General features: G+C 35.9%; 1 protein-coding gene across 1 annotated transcript; it reads left to right on the top strand.

Moving 5' to 3' along the window:
- Positions 1-2,309: 2,309 nt before the first annotated feature.
- Positions 2,310-4,314, top strand: LOC107896676 (methyltransferase N6AMT1). The gene is made up of 2 exons (XM_016821903.2): positions 2,310-2,526; positions 3,141-4,314. The coding sequence occupies exon 2, from the start codon at positions 3,155-3,157 to the stop codon at positions 3,932-3,934; it is 780 nt and encodes a 259-aa protein (XP_016677392.1). The 5' UTR covers positions 2,310-2,526; positions 3,141-3,154; the 3' UTR covers positions 3,935-4,314.
- Positions 4,315-19,384: the final 15,070 nt, after the last annotated feature.

The following is a 19,384-nucleotide window of genomic DNA, read 5'->3' as shown; positions in this document are numbered from 1 at the left end:
CGAGTTGTCTTGATTTTCAAAAATACGAATTCAATTTGACATTTAAGTGTGATCCGATTGAAGGAAATGAGAAGTTGTAAGTTTTTGGTTTTTTAGAAGGATATCCCGTTTTTAACACGAGCTGACTAACTTCACCCAACATAGCGATGAAATCAATGACTTAATGTTAAAATCGGTACATTGCCTTATTCTTAAAATTAAAATGTAAAAAGTTTCTAAAATGATAGTAAAAAAAAATCTAAGAATATTATTGTAAAAAATGTGAATAGTGATGTGAAAATAAAGTATATAAAATATAAAATAGCAAAATAGCAAAATATTAGAATAATAATAATTAATATTGACAAAAAAAAAATAAAATAGAAATAAAAAAGTGTACATAATATATATATTAGAAATAATAATGATGTTTAAAAATAATACTATTAATAATACTACATAAATATGTACATATATAAAAAATATATACGTGATAATATTAAAAAAAATGTACATAATATAGTGTACAAAATACATACATAATATAATTAAAATATATACATAAGATAACATGTAGAAAAAAAATATAAATAATATAGTATTAAAGATATATACATAAAATAGTATAATATATATATATACACACGTAATATAGAATTTAGAATATACCTAATATATTAAAAGAATATATATAATATGATATTAAGAAATATAATAATAACAAAAAAAAGAGAGAGGGAGAGAGTGGGTGATTTCCGGCCACAAGGCCGGCCACCGTCCGGTCACCGAACCGCTGTCGGTGCCACCATACACGGCAGCCGGACCTCAAAAAAACTTTTTCGGTAAAAATGGGAAAGCTTCGTCCTTTTATTTTTACTTTCATATAAAAGAAACAAAATAAATCTGAAAGGAAAACAATAAGCAAACAAAGAAATTAAAACGAGAATAGACAAAGAAACCTCTTTTGCTTTGATATTTGATTAATCTCAAAAAAAAAAAACTAGCCTATCCAAAAACTAGCCTTTACAATAGCTCTTCTCCTTGATTACTCTAAAAAAACCTCTAAAAAATCCTTTACAATAACTTTCTCCCCCCCAAAAAACTTATTCAAAAAAAAAAACTTCTAAAAAAAAAAACTCCTCAAAAAACCCCTACTACATTTGGTTTTATGATGGCTTTTATAGCCTTGTTACAACTTTTTTTTTATTTGCTATCTTTTCTTTTTTTGCAAGATGGAGCAAGTGGAGGAGCAAGTGGCACACAATAGATATAAAAAATGGGAGGAAATTGGGGCAAGTGGAAAAGTGGCTAAGTGGCTAGGGTTTCTTGATTTTTTTTTTGGTTAGGGCTAGGGTTAAATGTGGGCCTAAGTGTGGGTTAATTTAGATGAGTTTTGGTTTTTTTCTTGTTGTAAATGGGTTTAATTTATGGTAGGCTAAAATTGGCCTGCAATAGAAATATGCATAAATTTCTTATAAAAAATAAAATATGAATAAATGAATATGTCATAATAAAATAGTTAACTTGTATAAATTTATAGTAATGCTTTAAACATATAAAAAAAACTAATATATTAAAAAAAATCCTTAAACTATTATACCTTATTTAAACATATTTTTATGCTATTTTTGTAATTAAATAAGTTTCTACCTTATAATTTTTACTCATGAAAGTCTTTGATTTTAATATTAAAGTACAAATATTTTGAATTTTAAAATCAATTTATATTTTATGTTAGTATGACTTTGATGAGAATAGTTTATTAAATAAAATAAAATAATATTTTAAAATTTCTTAAAAGTGAAAATTTTGATTACTCTTTTAAATTTTATGTCAATGTTAAAATTGTATGAAATTTCTATTGTATCAGTAACGGATTAAAAGCTTGAAATTCAAAACAAGAATTAATTTACTATTAAAATCAATGGCTTTTACGGATAAAAATCATAATATTGAGGGTTTATTTAACTACGAAAAATAATGTAAGAACTTATTAATCAAATTGTGATAATTTAAGGTTTTTTTTGTATATTAACCTATAAAAAATAATATAAAAATACAAAATACAGAAAATACTATTTAATTTTATTTTTTTTATTACCAATTGACTAAGGTAAAAATGAAAATATGAAAAAATCTAAGATAGTTATGAGATAAAAAAGATTAAATAATTAAGTGATTATTTTATATCTTTTTATAGTTAAATGACAAAAAACAATATAATTGAATGAATACTAATAAAATTTACCCTTTAATTAAAAATATCATCGTTTATCTCATAAAATTATACGGTTACACTATATTGCTCCATTGGACTTTTTTGTTATTTTAAAATTACAGGAACCAAAATGAACTTGGTGCTGCAGTATAGGGCCCGTACAGTGTTTTTACCCTTAAAAATCTGGGTTACTTGGGCCGACATTGTTAAGCCTATTTTCTCTCATTTTATTTCTCTTTTCTTGTCCCTGAAATTTTCTTTCTCCATTTTTTTGTTCTTTTTCGATCGAAGTTTTAGCTGTTTGATCTCCTCGGGTCAGTGAATCCTAGGTTTGTTTTCTTCTCTCCATTTCTCACTTGTTACAACTTTTTAAAACAGTTCTTTAGTTGAGACTTACATTTGTATGATCAGAAAATTTTGTTGTTTCTCTTATGGAGTTTCTATCTTTCTTGAATTGGGTTACTTGTTCTATTTGTCATGTTGTAATTGTTTCACTCAATTTAATTGGAAGGTAATGGTAATTCCAATAATCGAACGAAGGAAATCTTTTTAGGGTATGTTTTGTTCATGAAAGTTTTAGGGGAAAAGAAATTGAAATCCATGGAATTTATTCTCTTTATTGTTTGGTTAAAAGGAAAATCGTTTGAGGAAAAATCTAATTAAGGAAAAATTTAAAGGGAAATACTGCAATAACTTTTATCTCCCAAGTTTAGTTTTAAAAATGGATGAAAATGTGAGAAAAACTTTCAAGAAAAAGCAGCCTCTGCTATACCCCATTTCTCCATAAATTACTGTTTCAATGTGAATTTGTTACCAACTAGCTGGTCCAGTTGCCTTTTCGATTTGTCTGTGTCGATTTGCTTTCAAGTTTTTGGATATCAAAAGTTTGATGTTGGTTGTTTTCATGATTTAAATATGATATTGGTGTTCATTGTTATGCCAGGGAATTCCTTTGAGATGTCTTATAAAATTGCCCAGATTCGTCTTGTGAGTTCTCATCCTGAGGTTTATGAGCCCTGCGATGATTCATTCGCATTAGTTGATGCCCTTTTATCCGATCGGAACAACTTGTTGGAACTCAAACCGATGTTATGTATGGAAGTGGGTTGCGGAAGTGGTTATGTTATCACTTCTTTAATGCTTATGCTTGGGGAGGAAGCTAATGGGGCTCAGTTTATTGCCACCGATATCAATCATCATGCTATTAAAGTGACTCAGGAAACAATGGAAGCGCACGGAGTTTATGCAGAATTGATAAATACTGACATTGCGTCTGGGTTAGAGAATCGTCTGGCTGGTTCAGTTGATCTTCTTGTTGTTAATCCACCTTATGTGCCAACACCTGAAGATGAAGTGGGTCGTGAAGGGATTGCCTCAGCTTGGGCAGGAGGAGAGAATGGTCGAAGTGTGATCGATAAGATTTTGCCTGTTGCAGAGAAGCTTTTGTCGAAACGGGGTTGGTTGTACATGGTCACTCTTACGGCAAATAATCCGTCACAGATATGCCGACAGATGATGAAGAAGGGATATGCTTCAAAAATTGTTGTCCAAAGATCAACAGTGGAAGAGAGTTTACATATCATCAAGTTCTGGAAAGATAATGATATTGAGGCGGACACAAATGATGTGATAACAAACAGCAAAGCAGTCCCTCTAGGGATCGTGGACTCTGTCCGTTCGCAGATACAACGATTGTCATTTTGGGGAAGTTGTGATATTAACACCACCACCAATTGATCTATGAATCTGAAAGGGAAGTTTTTATCTAATGATATGGTTCTTTTGGTAATGTGGTTTCCTTGTATTTCTGGGTTAATCTTGCTCGAGTGTTCTTCCTTATAGGTGTCGGATATTCTTTTTCACCCACTTTCCAAAGACGGACCGGACCATACAAAAGGGCTGAACTGAACTGAACATCGCTGATATCATGAATATCACTCTTAAGACTTGTTTTTCTTTGGTGGTTAATTTTCTTCCATGTTTATATATAGAGAGCGCATTTTAAGCTCAGGGTTAATGAATTGCTGAATGACATTTGATTTTTGGGTAAATTACCATCCAACATTTTGGACGCTTTTATTTTAGTTATTCATATAAAAAAACTTTAAATTTGATCACTACTATTAGAATAATTTATTGTTTTGGTCACTACTGTTGCAATAATTTATTATTTTGGTCACCCATTTGTTTCCTTAATAACGGAGTTTGATGTGGTATTATGTAATTTTTTAATAAAAAAATGTTTGGGGGCTAAAAATAAAACGATGTTGTTTTTGGGATTTTCAACCCCAAACCAAATAAACAAGGCATTTAAAATTTTAAAGGTAAATTATTAAAATAGCTATTTTTATTTTCCTCATGTTATATTTTAGTCATTTATGCTTGAAATGTTACGTTTTAGTTACTTATGTTAACGTGTTTTAATATTTTAGTCACTAAACAATTAATTTTTGTTAATGGTGTAACAGTAAATTGATGTGACATGTTAAATCATCATTTTAAACAAAAAATTTAGGTTAAAATTATACAATTGCTTCTTATTTTTTTTCATTTTGAGCAATTTATTTTTTTTCTTTTATGTTCTTTTAATTTGCTTTATTTTTCATTTTTTTCTATTTCTGCCGCTATTTGCCTCCTTTCTACATCTCTTTTAACATAAAATTTTTTTAAATTACTCAAAAATAAAAAAAATAAGAACTAATTGTATAATTTAATCTAAAATTTTCATTTGAAATGATGATTTAATGTGCCACGTTAGCTTACCATTACACCATTAACGACAATTAATGCTCAGTGACTAAAATGCTATAACATGATAACGTGACTAAAATGTAACATTTCAAACATAAGTGACTAAAATGTAACCTGAGATAAACAAAAGTGACTATTTTGGTAGTTTACCCAAATTTTAATTGAACCCCCCCAATAATTATAAATTTAGGTTGAAAAAGCCTAAAAACTAAAGGGACCAGTTAGGGTTTCAATTCAAATAGGGTTTAAGGGGTTAGTTCGATAATTTTGTTGTTTATTAGCCTATTAGTGTGTAGGGTTTGTTTGTAACAGACACTATATCGGACTGGACCAAGTAAAATAGATCCTGAATCTATTTATGTATTTATTCGCTTGTTATGTTCATAGTGTGACATACCTAAATCCTGAGCGGATGGTAGATTATAAATGCGTGACTCGTACAATTTGATATAAGTAAAAGCTTGAGTTCAAATAGATAATGAACTGAAAACTGGTGTGTTGGGTGTACGACTTCTACAGTATGTAGCGTTATTCACAATAGTGAAATTCATGGCTCGAGACATGGGTAAATGATATCCTCTCATTGGCATTACATGGTTGATGAAAAGTAAACATTACCATGAGTCTTTCGTCATTGTGATGAATGAATTAATTACTATTAATAGTAATTGACTTTTCATGAAGGAAGATGTAATGGTTACCATGATATAAAATAGGATCATATTGGGAGAACTGATATTATCCCAAATAGATCAAGGATATATTATGAGGGTAAAACACTTAAGACAAAGTCATTGGATGAGCAATGAGTAATTGCTTTCGTAATGGTATGTCGTTAGGGAGAGCTCAGTCACAATACTATAATGGAATGACTTCGTGACTATATGAGTTTACAATTAATAGGCGAAAAGTTGAAAATTAATTATAAATCATTTAAGCCCTAATTACATATGTCCAATTAGTCCCTCCGTTGGCTCGTTGATACTAGAAATGAATTGCGAGTTTGAATAGAAATGAACATAATGAAAAGGAAAAGAGAAATGAAAAAAAATCAGGAATGATTATGGTTTTTTTCGAAATAGAAAAGTGGAATCATTTGGAAATGAATGTAGATTTCCAAAAATGGAAATGGAAATGACCCATTTGCAATTCTATATGGATTACTTAAAATGATAGGAAGAACGAGTTTATGTTTTTGAAATGTTTTGAAACCCGAAAATAAAAATAAACCATTCAACAGTGAGCATGTTGAGTTATGAAATATTGAACATATTTTATCAAAATTTTATTAGGGGTAAAATCGTCAAAAAAAGTTTCTAGGGTAAAATCGTCAAAATTTCATTGGGGGTAAAATAAGGTTAAGAAAATTGTTTAATATAGAATATTAAAGTTTTTTTTTGAAAATAGAAAAATAGAATCGAGTTGGATCACATTACAGAGTATTAGGCCAAAAGACTTAAGAAGTATTCGTAAGTGCACCCGATGTGAGGGAGGCCCAAAACTCCTTATATAACATGAAGGGGGCAGCAACCCTATTAAAAATACTAGGGGTATGTCCACCCCACTCCTACTCTAAGTAGGAAGTTATTTTTCTATTTGAAATAAACCACTACAACTCAACAAGGGTTTTCTACCTTTTCTTCTTATAAATAGATGACTAGTAGTGCTATGAAAACAACTTGAAGAGATTGTTAATCTGTCGAAAAATTGAGAGAATTTATTTTAACCTATCAAATATATTTTTCTAGAATAAAAATTCTACTGGTTTCTATTAAGAAGAGATAATTTTTGTTTTCACCCTAAACAAAATAGAGAAAACTTTTTCTAATTCTGTGTTTCAGTTCAATTGGTTTAAGCCCACACTAAAAGTAGTTTGTGGTACGAGAATAGCGGAGAAGATCGCTTGATTTAAAGCCAGGAACAACGAATTTCCACTAAGTCGAAAACACATGTCTGGATTCGGTAGGGTTTATTGCTATAAATATCACAAATTGAGCGGTTTTCAAAATTTTAATTTTTCGTTGCGCAAGAAAACCATTTTCAAACCGGAATTTTTGTAACACCCTACACCTGTACCCCACGTTGGGACGGAATACGAGGTGTTACCTAACTCGGTCACATAGAAACGCACGTTTCTTTATCATCAAAATTTAGTCAAATTTAAAACTTTTCCGATTCTTTATCAAGAACTTCATAACAAAGGCCTATGAGGTTCCATCCGTCATTTAAAACCATTCAGGAATGCTTCGGATCTTTCCAAAAACTCTGAAAAATATTACTAGATACAGGGGCACATGCCCATGTAGGAGGGGCAACATGCCCGTGTGACCAATTCAAAATGGTCGTGCTGTTGGCCCGTGTCGCTCACACGGCCTAGGAAATGAAGGGACACGCTCGTGTCCTCCACCCATGTGGAAATAATTTTCAAAACACACCTACAGGGGTTTTTACACGGCCTGACACACGCCCGTGTCCTCCACACAGCCATGACATGCCCGTGTCCCAGCATGTGTGCCAAAAACATGGACATTCTGTTTCTGACGTCCACAACCCCAAAATGTCACATGACCAAGGCACACGCCCGTGTACTAGGCCGTGTCCTTTACACGACTAAGACGTACGGTCGTGTCTCTGCCCGTGTGTTTACTACCATGCATATTGACTTGAAAATTTTACATATAGGGGATACACGGCTGGACCACACGCCCATAGGGTAGACCGTGTATCACACACGGCCTAGACACACGCCCGTATGTCTACCCTTGTGGACAATATGAGGCTATTTACCAAGCCTCTTTGCCACCCTTACTTACACAACCTACACATTAGCAACCAAAACCAATTCAAGACTATCTCATGCAACCAAATCAGCCACAATAAACAACATTCCATGTGTGCATTTTACTCATCTACGAAGATAACTTCCTTGTATATACATCAAAATGGATATTAGCCATAATTCGAGGCTTAGTACAAAATGAGAGATTTATCCCAAGCCAACACATTTGGCCAAATTGATAATGACACAAAACACAAGTCTAGTTCCCTATACATGCCATATTCAAAAAATAAATTAAACTATACTGAAAGCTTCGATTGATAGTGTGATCGATATCTCTGACTTCCGCTGATCCTTGAGCTAGATAGGTGACATTATAAGAAAATGGAAAATGAGAAGGAGTAAGCATAAAGCTTAGTAAGTTGCACATAAATGAATATACAACATAACTTTACCATTCATCAACAAGGTCATAATATACAATTGGGCATAAGTAAGACTTACTCATCAATATTCAGTACACATCGTATATCATAAAATGTGCTCATATTCTATATATACCAAACAGGTACCTGTACCACTCAAAACAAAATTATACTTTCCTCGTTAACTTGAAATCATAACTTTTATCGTTGAACCATTTGGAACACTATCAGATATTCATTAAGCCTCAAACATGGGGTAAGATGCTAATACCATGTCCCGGACATGGTCTTACACAAGCTCTAGCATATCTGTGCCGATGTTGTGTCCCAAACATGGTCTTACACTGACACATCTCGTAGCCGATGCATGTCCCAGACATGTCTTACACTGACTTACGTCTCGAGGCCGATGCATGTCCCAGACATGTCTTATATTATCACTAGTCTCAATACCGATGCTATGTCCCAGACATTGTCTTACACTAGCTCTCATAATATGGCTAATGCATGTCCCAAACATGTCTTACACTAGCTCACAATAACCCATATGTTATGGCATGAATATCCGATTTATTTCCTAGGTTCAAACGGGAACTTTACTATCTCTATTGCCATTATGCTTTCTCAAATCCACAATCAAGCAATTCATGCTATATTAAATTCAAGTACAATTCAACACATACATTAACATTGTAGTTGTATTATTTACATAGAACTTACCTCAGATTACAAAATGTGGCGACTAGTCGATTTAATCAATTTGCTTGGCTTTTCCCCGGTTTAAGTTCGGATTTGGTGATTCTTGATCTATAATCGCAAAATGCACTTATTTAGTCACTAAATAAAGTTTAGCAATTGAAAATTCATATCTTTGGTAAAATGACCATTTTGCCCCTAGACTTTGACAAAATGACCATTTTACCCCTTGTCCCGAAAATTGATTTTTATCGAATGTCTTCATGTCTTAAGCCTAGCGGAACCCTTTTTACTCTTATAGCAACTCCAAATTACCACTATTTCACATACTTAACATCTATTTTACAACTTATGCAATATAGTCCTTTTAGGTGTTTTCATACTAACACCTTTCACAAAAGTTGTTCATAACACACCCAAGATTTATTTTCTTCCATAAAAACTCAGCAAACATTACAAACCCTTTCATGGAAAAACCCTACACTCTTGATCATTTTGCAAAATAGTACCCTCATTTGAAAGCCCATGTTTCAAGGGTCTCAAAAGTACAAAAATATTCAAGAAAAACCATTAAAATAACTTACTTGAGAAGTCTTAAAGTTGCTAAAATTTCAAGCTCTTAAAACCCCATTTCTTTGCTGAAAATTTCTGTCAAAAGAAAGGATGGAGAAAAGAAAATGATAGCTAGGCTTTTTGGCATCTTTATAGTACACCTTATTTCATCAACATTACCTAATGTTGACTTTACCACACTTTCATCTCTCATGGCCGGCCAAGCTATCACAATAGGGTATAATTTCCCTTTAAAGACCCCCAATCTTTATTCTCTAGCTATTTGACACTTTTAGCTATCAATTTAGTACTTTTTCATTTTATGCGACTTAGTCCTTTTTCTCAATTGAGCTCACGAACATCAAAAATTAACTTACCAAATTTTTCATACACTAATATAAACATGCAATGACTCCAAAATAATAATAAAATAATTTATTTGACTCCGAATTTGTGGTCCCATGACCACTATTTCGACTAGGCCCTAAATCGGGCTGTTACATTTCTCCCCCTTAGGGATTTTTGTGCCCAAAAATCTTACCGGTGAATAAGTTTGGGTACTAATCTCTCATAGTCTCCTCGGATTCCCATGTGGCTTCCTCAAATCCATGTCTATGCCACAAAACTTTCACGAGTGCAATACTCTTATTTCTTAACTGGTTGACTTCCCGAGCCAATATCTTGACCGGCTCTTCGCCATAAGTCATGTCCGGAAGAATCTCAACTTCTGTTGGCGCAATCACATGCGAAGGGTCTGATCTATATCGGTGTAGCATGAACACATGAGAGGTAGAAACATGCCTGTCTCGTCATAATAATGAGTGAATCAATGAATGAAAGTGGAAAAAAATGAAGGTTAACTCCCTTTTTTATGTTTATGTTAAACCAATCACTAATCTTATACTTTGTATTATTAATATAATCTAGTTTCTTTTTATAATATCTATTTATTTCTATTTTTATAATATCTATTTATTTCTAATAAATATTTATATAATAGATTAAATTTATCTAATTTATTTCTATATCGAATAGAGTGGCAATTAAAATGAATGATTTACTGAGTATAAATCGTGAATCAAAAATGGAAAATCATAAAAGATGGAAAAAGCTTTCGGCTCTAGTCATTCCATTATATTGACAATTTCAAAAAACTGCTCATACTATGAGCATAGTATGGTCGCGGTCAGGCAAGTATTCCCCCATCGTCTAGCGGTTTAGGACACCTCTCTTTCAAGAAGGCAGCGGAGATTCGACTTCCCCTGGGGGTAGGGTACTATGAAAGGAAGTTGATCATGGATTATCAATATCAGTGAGCTATTATGCACTCTTTCAAGGGTGGCTGCTTCTAGGCAAACCTCCTGGCTGTCTCCACACCCCTACCTCCTTTATCACTGAGCGGTCATTTAGGGGCCTTAGCTGGTGATCCCGGCTGTTTCCCTCTCGACGATGAAGCTTATCCCCTATCGTCTCACTGGCCGACCTCGACCCCTGTTATTTTGAGGTCATATCTAGTATTTAGAGTTTGCCTCGATTTGGTACCACTCTCGTGGCCCGCACCGAAACAATATTTTACCCCTAGATGTCTAGTCAACTGCTGCGCCTCAACGAATTTTGGGGAGAACTAGCTAGCTCTGGGTTCGAGTGGCATTTCACCTCTAACCACAATTCATCCGCTGATTCTTCAACATCAGTCAGTTCGGACCTCCACTTAGTTTCACCCAAGCTTTATCTAAGAACGATTTCAAACTATTAATCAATCGAATAATATGAGAAATACGTTGAATATTTGGCAGAAAACATGAAAGAAAAAGGAATTAAAATAAAAAAGGAAATGAAATCATAGTAAAAAGATGTGGTATTGGGTCATTTGTCCTAAATGCGCAAATCAAAATCGGGCAGATCTTTACTCGGAGTAGAGCATAAACCTAAAAAAATTGAATAAAAAATTGATGAAACCCATTCAGGAACAAGAAAATGACATCGTGATTTGGATTGAATCCCAATGAGAAAAATAGATCAATGAAAAGTTTGTGCGATAAGTTTAGCGAATTTTTTCTATATTATAGATTATAGGAAAATGGGCCAAAACTTATCTTTCTTTAATTTCATTAAAACCTAATATTAGTTTACAGTCAACAACATCTTCACCATCTAGAGTAACGATAAGACGAAGAACACCATGCATTGATGGGTGGTGAGGCCCCATATTGACTATCATAAGGTCTTTTTCTGTAGCTGATAGATTCATAAGTTTTTTCTCGATTCATTCTTACATGAATTGTTGAAAACGAAAACAAGTACATCAAAATGAAAATCTAATAAGTCGACTAATTCAAAATTTGCAAATTAACGATTTTTTGATTCCCGAATATCCAACTCACCAATTAATTCTTTATAATACGTCATGAATCTTTTCTAACTCTAGTGGCAAAGCCAATCGATAGGCAACCGGTCCTACTCTCTCGATAACCTCATAAGGTCCTATGAAACGAGGACTCAACTTACCTCTTCTACCAAATCTGAGGACTTTCCTCCACAGGGATACTTTCAAAAATACCTTATTGCCGACTTGAAACTCAGTTTCCTTTTGTTTCAAATTCGTGAGGATTTCTGTCTATCTGAGGTGGCCTTCAAGCAGTCACGAATCATTTTAACTTTCTCTTCAGTCTTTTTGATTAAATCGACCCCGTGAATCTGACTCTCTCTGAGCTCAGTCCAATAAAAGGGCGTTCGACACTTTTTCCCCATACAAAGCCTCATAAGGCACCATATTCAAACTTGACTAATAACTATTGTTGTAGGAGAATTCAATCAATGGTAAGTATCTTTCCTAACTTCCCTGAAACTCGAGAACACAACATCGCAACATGTCCTCTAAAATCTGATCACTCTCTCCGACTGTCCGTCGGTTTGTGGATGGAATGCCGTACTAAAACTCAACTTTGTTCCCAATGCCTCTTGTAACTTTTTCCAAAACCTCGAGGTAAATCTCGAGTCTCTATCCGAAAAAATCGACAAAGGCACTCCACGTAGCCTCATAATATCAGAAACGTACAAGTCAGCCAGTTTCTTGAGAGAGTAATTAGTACGCATCGGTATAAAATGTGAAGACTTCGTTAGCCTATCTACAACAACCCAAACAACATCCTTTTTCTTCGGGGTTACCGGTAAGCCCGTCACAAAATCCATAGTGATCCTATCTCACTTCCCCTCGGGGACCATGATAGGCTGAAGTAGACGCGAAGGTACTTGATGTTCAACCTTCACTTGCTGACACACAAGACAGTTAGAAATGAACTCTGAAATGTCTCTTTTCATCCCCAACCACTAATAGATTTTCTTCAGATCGTTATACATTTTCACACTACCCGGGTGGACGGAAAAACACCCACTATGTGCCTCATCTAAAATCTTCTGAATCAACTCGTTGTTCTTGGGTACATAAACTCTATCTTTGAACATCAAACATTTATCGACACCAACACGAAACTCAGATTTATTTTCTGTCTCACACTGAGCCATCTTAGCTTGCAACTCCTTATTACCTTTCTGAGCTTCACGGATCTCTTGTAGAAATGTCGGTCTAGCTCTCAACTCTGCTAGGATCGAACCATCGCTAGACATAGACAATTGAGTATTCATGGCTCTCAAGGCAAATTATGACTTTCGACTCAGAGCGTCGGCGACTACATTCGCCTTTCTCGGATGGTAGTTGATAATCAACTCATAATCCTTTATTAGCTCTAACCATCATCGTTGCTTCAAATTTAACTCCTTTTGAGTCATCAAGTACTTAAGACACTTGTGATCGGTGAATACTTGGCATTTCTCTCCATACAAATGGTGTCTCCAAATTTTTAGCGCGTACACGATTACAGCCAACTCTAAATCGTGTATCGGGTAGTTTTTCTCATGAGGCTTTAGTTGTCTCGAAGCGTAAGCTATGACCTTACCCTCTTGCATAAGCATGCACCCTAAACCATTCAAGGAGGCACCGCTATATATCACAAACTCCTTGCCCGACTCTGGTTGCACTAACACTGGGGCTTTGGTCAATAAAGCCTTTAATTTCTCGAAACTTTGTTGACACTTTCCTGACCATTGGAATTTGACATCCTTCTATAATAGCCTCGTCATTGGAGTAGCGATCATAGAAAACCCTTGAACAAACCTTCTATAGTATCTAGCCAAACCCAAAAAGCTTCGGACCTCTGTCACATTCTTCGGTGGTTTCCATTCAACAATAGCCGAGATTTTGCTTGGGTCAACTCTAATCACGTCACCTGACATAATGTGTCCTAGAAATCCAACCTCTTTAAGCCAAAATTCGCTCTTACTGAACTTGGCATACAATTTTTTGTCTCTCAGGGTCTGTAATATAGTCCTCAAATGCTTCGCGTGCTCACTCTCATCACGCGAGTAAATCAGTATGTCGTCGATAAAGACCACCACGAACTTATCCAAATACGGTCAAAAAATGCAATTCATCAAATCCATAAACACCACTGGGGCATTAATCAAACCAAAGGGCATGACGAGGAACTCATAATACCCGTATCTTGTCCGAAACACACTCTTCAGTACATCTTGCTCTTTCACCCTTAACTGGTAGTATCTTGACCTTAGGTTAATCTTGGAAAATATACAGTGGCTCCCTTTAATTGATCAAATAGGTCATCGATCCTTGGAAAAGGATACTTGTTCTTCACTGTTGCCTTGTTGAGTTGTCTATAGTCAATACATAACCTCATTGACCCATCTTTCTTTTTCACAAAGAGTACCGGAGCACCCTACAAGGAAAAGCTCGGTTTTGTAAAGCCCTTGTCAGTTAACTCTTGTAGTTGGACTTTCAACTCCTTTAACTCTGTAGGAGCCATCCTATACGGAGCAATCGAGATGGGTACCGTACCGGGGACCAACTCGATTCCAAACTCAACTTCCCTCATTAAAGGTAATTCGGGTAATTCCTCCGGAAATACATCTATAAACTTACAAACCAATGGTACCGGTTCAATCTTCAACTCAGACACTTGAGTATTCAGCACAAAAGCTAGGTAAGCCTCATATCCTTTTCTCAAATATTTCTCAGTAGTCAAAGATGATACTATTACAGGCAAATTATCCAATTCATCTGGCCCAACCTGAAGAACATTTCCATCTTCACATTTCAACTCAATAACTTTTCTCCCACAGTCCACTACAACACTATGAAAAGTCAACCAATCTATCCCAAGGATTACATCAAATTCATTAAACGACAATAACATCAAGTTAGCTGAAAAACAACGATCTCCAATTGTCAAAGGACAATTTCTACATACTTGGTCCACTAGTACTTGTCTACATACTTAGTGGACTCTACTATCATGATCATACGAGGTATCAATTCTATACAAATATAATAGTGGATAGACCCCTGGTCAATTAAAGTAACAACAGATATTTCATGATTAGAAAAGGTACTCGTGATCACGTCAAGAGACTTTGCCTCTTCACAGGCACGGATAGCGTAAGTCCTTGCAGGCACTCTGTCCTTGGACCTCACTGCAGCATCTCTTGGTGCACCTCTGCTAACAGCCCCGCTTTCGGGGTTCTTTTGTGATCTACCCCTCAAAGGAGCACTACTTATTTTCGCTTCTTGCTTTTTCTCTCTCTCTTCCATTTCAGGACAGTCTCGGATGAAATGTTCTAATGATCCACACTTAAAAAAGCCCCTTTCATTCTCTCGGTACTCGCCAAAGTGACACCTACCACATTGTGAACATTCTTTCCTATTTGGCCGAACATTACCGACGCTCGCCATAGAAGTGGCCTGGGCTCTAGAAGTTGTGTTCTGCCAGTTCTTGTTTCTATTTGAAAACCCCACCGAAACATTCGATCGAGTAGTGAATTCCTTCGATCTCTTAGATGAGGACTGATGTGACTTCCCCATCTGTCTCTTCTTTGAATCTCACGACTCAAAAGCCGCTTTCCTCATCTCTTTTACCAGCTCCTCTGCCTTGCATGCTCTCTTAATGAGCACTACAAATTCTCTTAGTTCTGGGATGCCAAGATATACTTGGATATCATAATTAAGACCATCTTCGAACCTCTTACACATAGTGGCTTCTGTAGACACGCACTTCCGCGCATACTTAATGAGCCTCACAAATTCACGTTCATATTCTGTCACCGATATTCGACCTTGCTTTAGCTCTAGAAATTCCTTCCTCTTTTGATCTATGAACCTTTGGCTAATATACTTTTTCTGGAATTCTTCCTGGAAGAATTCCCAAGTGATCCTTGGTACAATGGACACGAGAATATTCCACCATTGATAAGCCGAATCCCGTAGGAGTGACACTGCACACTTCACGCACTCTTCAGGTGTGCATGATAGTTTATTAAATATCCTAATTGTATTATCCAACCAAAACTCTGCCCTTTCTAGGTCATCATCTATACTAGCCCGAAATTCCTCGACCCCTTGTTTTCGAATCTTATCCACTGGAGGTTTCTCCCTCCTAATCATGTCCGCGCCTTACGAAGCTACCGGGGCATACCATTTACTATATAAAAATACAATTTATAATCATCAGAAGTCGTCACAATAGCAATATATAGTTATGGCATGAATAGCTAGACTCGTACTTTCGCTAGGTTAGTCCTAGAACTGACTAAACCATAACTCTGATACCACTAAATGTAACACCCCAAGCCCATACCCTACACCGGGATGGAATACGAGGTGTTACTTAACTTGGTCACATACAAACACACGTTTCTTAGTCATTAAAATTTAGTCAAATTTAAAACTTTTATGATTCTTTATTAAGAACTTCATAATAAATTCCTACAAGGTTCGATCCATCATTTAAAACCATTCGGGAATGATTCGTATCTTTCCACAAACTCTGAAAAATATTACTAGATACAGGGGCACACGCCCATGTGACCAATTCAACATGGTCGTGCTGTTGGCCCGTGTGGCTCACACGTCCTAGGCAATGAAGGGACACGTCCGTGTCCTCCACCCATGTGGAAATAATTATAAATGCACACCTACAGGGGTTTTCACACGGCCTGACACATGCCCGTGTCCCTGGCCCGTGTCTTTCACACGACTATGACACGCTTGTATGCCAAAAACATGGACATTCTATTTCTGACATCAGGAACCCCAAAATGTCACATGGCCAAGGCACATGCCCGTGTACTAGACCGTGACCTTCACAGGTCTGAGACGTACTGCTGTGTCTCTGCCCGTGTGTTTACTACCATGCATATTGACTTGAAAATTTTACGTGCAGGGGACATATGGTCAGACCACACGCCCATAGGGCAGACCGTGTGTTACACGCGGCCTAGACACATGCCCGTGTATCTACTCGTGTGGACAATATGAGGCTATTACAATTTTTCCATCACCTATCGGATATACTAATACTGACTTCCAAACATGTCGAGGTTCGAGAAAATAGATGTCAAGCTGTGTTTTTTCTTTGGACAACAGATCCATAGTGTGAATAAGGGTTAAGCAGGGTTGTAGTACTAACTTTGTAACACCCCAAACCTGGCCCAGACGTTACGACCGAATCTGGCGTGTCACATTGAAATGTTACTAGAAAAGTCATGTTTTACCTAAAGTCTTTCTTAGTGTTTAAAGAATATCTTCATTATAGATTAAAGTGACTGGAAGTTTTGCACCAGGTAGGATGCCAGAAAAGAGAAGGTGAGTCAATTAGACTGCTTCAGTACCCAGCTCTTCACGGATCCAATCCTAGACATGCACACAACCATTGACACACTTTAACTGAATGATTGTTCATGGAAAACCAATTCGTTTAAAACCATTTGAAAAGGTTATTAATTTTGAAAATGTTTTTGTTGCGGAAGCCTTGCTTTGTTGTCGTGATATTTTGAAATCAAGTAACCTTTTTAAAACGCGCCCTAGAGCTATTCAATTTCAAACAGTTAAAACAATATCATATCTAAGCTAACAAAACATACTAAAAACAAATAAAAATAATTAAAGCGGCCTTATTACAAATCAAAAACCTGAAAACATAAAGGAAATAATCTAAAATAAAAGTGAAGGTATAAACACTTATTTTAAACATTCCACATGGCCACTCTGAATCCCTCTAGCTCCAAGTCCAACGATCTAAGGCTCACCTGCAAAGATGGGAAAAAGGGGGGTGAGTTTGGAAAACTCAGTGTGTAAAGTATCCCAACCAGAGCCCAAATCAGTTCAAGCTTTCTAGGCCTAAGCCCTATTCAGAAATCAGAGTTAACTGGGCCTTAGCCCATATCAATAACAATCTGAGCCATAGCCCCTTATAGTATCAGAGTATACTGGGCCTAGCCCTTATCAGCATAGTTGGGCCCATTTCAATACAGTTGGCCCATAACAAAACAGTCTCATATGATTAATGCATGATAACAGTCTCATATGATTAATGCATGATAACCCCATCCAACCCTGCACTTGCCTCCGTCTATCCCTACACTTCCTGTGGGGAATAAATCACCCACGCCATCCCTACACTTACAGTGTTAGCACCGGTTACGGCACTAACTATAATCCGCAGCAAAGCTGCTTATATCAGAATATGTGGCACAGCCACCAGAATGGGTTCTTCCTCCATAACAAAACCCAACCCCATGCAGTATGACGTGTATGCAGAATATATATAATTAACAAGGCATGCTTCAGAAAGACAGTCAGATTATAGCGTAAGAACAGTTATTTACCCTCGAGGGGCGTAATCGTAAACTTACCCCTTCAGGGATATTATAGTAATTCTACCTTACAGAGGTATTTTAGTAATTTTATCAGTCTTTTTAGGGTTTCATGCTCATTACAGTTATTAACGTATTAATAGAAACACTTACTGAACGTTTTTACCAAATTGGGCCCGTTGGCCCATTTAACCCAATTTTGGCCCATTAAGCCCAAATATACCGAAGTGCACGAAATTGCGCACTCTACAATCTTGCCGTTGAAGTTACCAAAATTATCAACATAGACAATCCCACGAGCGCTCGCACACTCGCAAGTTCTCGAAATGCTGGCTTTTCGGTATTTCAGCTTTTCGACTTTTGCCGATCTAGTCTACTAGTGGGTGTTGTTACACACTTGATTTGTGACAAATGCTACCAAAATATCCCACGATATCCTACAATCGGTCACTAGACATATCAGATCCAAAGTGTAATGGAAAACATCATAAACTTACTTACCATAATCGACCATCAATACATATGACCCTTGAGATCCTACTTTGCCAAAACTAGTGACTAGATCTCGATCTAGTCGTTCCACTTGTCCAAGCCTTCGATCAGCAGCCTCTAGATCACACTAACACCAAAACAAATTAATTGTTACAACCCTTAGAGCATTAAGCTCCATTCGACAGCCTCCTTATGCCTTTAGGGATTTTGGCTTTTCTAAAACCGAAATAAAGAATAGATCTAAATACTTACCACAAGTTCTTTCAACCAAAACGGTTCCAATTCAGTTTCTACTGAGATCTGATGCAGATCCAGCCCTTAAACATTTGCAGAAATCAAATCTTAGAGATCTAAAGATTCGGCTATATGTCCCTAAAAACTGTGGTGTTTTTGGCTTTTGGAACTGTGAAGAGGAAGATGATTTGGTATGGTGGTTTTCCAGTGGTATTGCCGATAGGGGTTGAGGTTTAAAGGATGTGAAAATCGACCAAAAGAGATGAAGAAAATAGAAGGATTTTGACTAGAAGAAATTGGCACAAGAAACAACTTTTGGAATTTTGGCTTTTATGGTAATCGGCTATAAAGGTTTAGAAAAGAATAGGAATGAAAGAGGAGACGAGTAGAATGGTAGGAATGTTTCGTCTAGAGAAGAAAATAAGGAGAAAAAGAAAATAGAAGAAGAGAGGAGAAGAGAAGGAAGAATTCGGCACTCAGGAGATCTAACTTTGCGTTTTTCGGCTTTTTGAGATACTGAGAAGAGAATAGAAT

The sequence above is a fragment of the Gossypium hirsutum genome, chromosome A10, assembly GCF_007990345.1.
Source record: "Gossypium hirsutum isolate 1008001.06 chromosome A10, Gossypium_hirsutum_v2.1, whole genome shotgun sequence".
NCBI lineage: Eukaryota > Viridiplantae > Streptophyta > Magnoliopsida > Malvales > Malvaceae > Gossypium > Gossypium hirsutum.
The sequence above is the reverse complement of the archived record's forward strand: the minus strand, read 5'-3'. Positions and strand labels throughout refer to the sequence as shown.

What these genes read in the sequence shown, in the direction of transcription:
- LOC107896676 (XM_016821903.2), top strand. Translation starts at nt 3,155, where the DNA reads ATGTCTTATAAAATTGCCCAGATTCGTCTTGTGAGTTCTCATCCTGAG.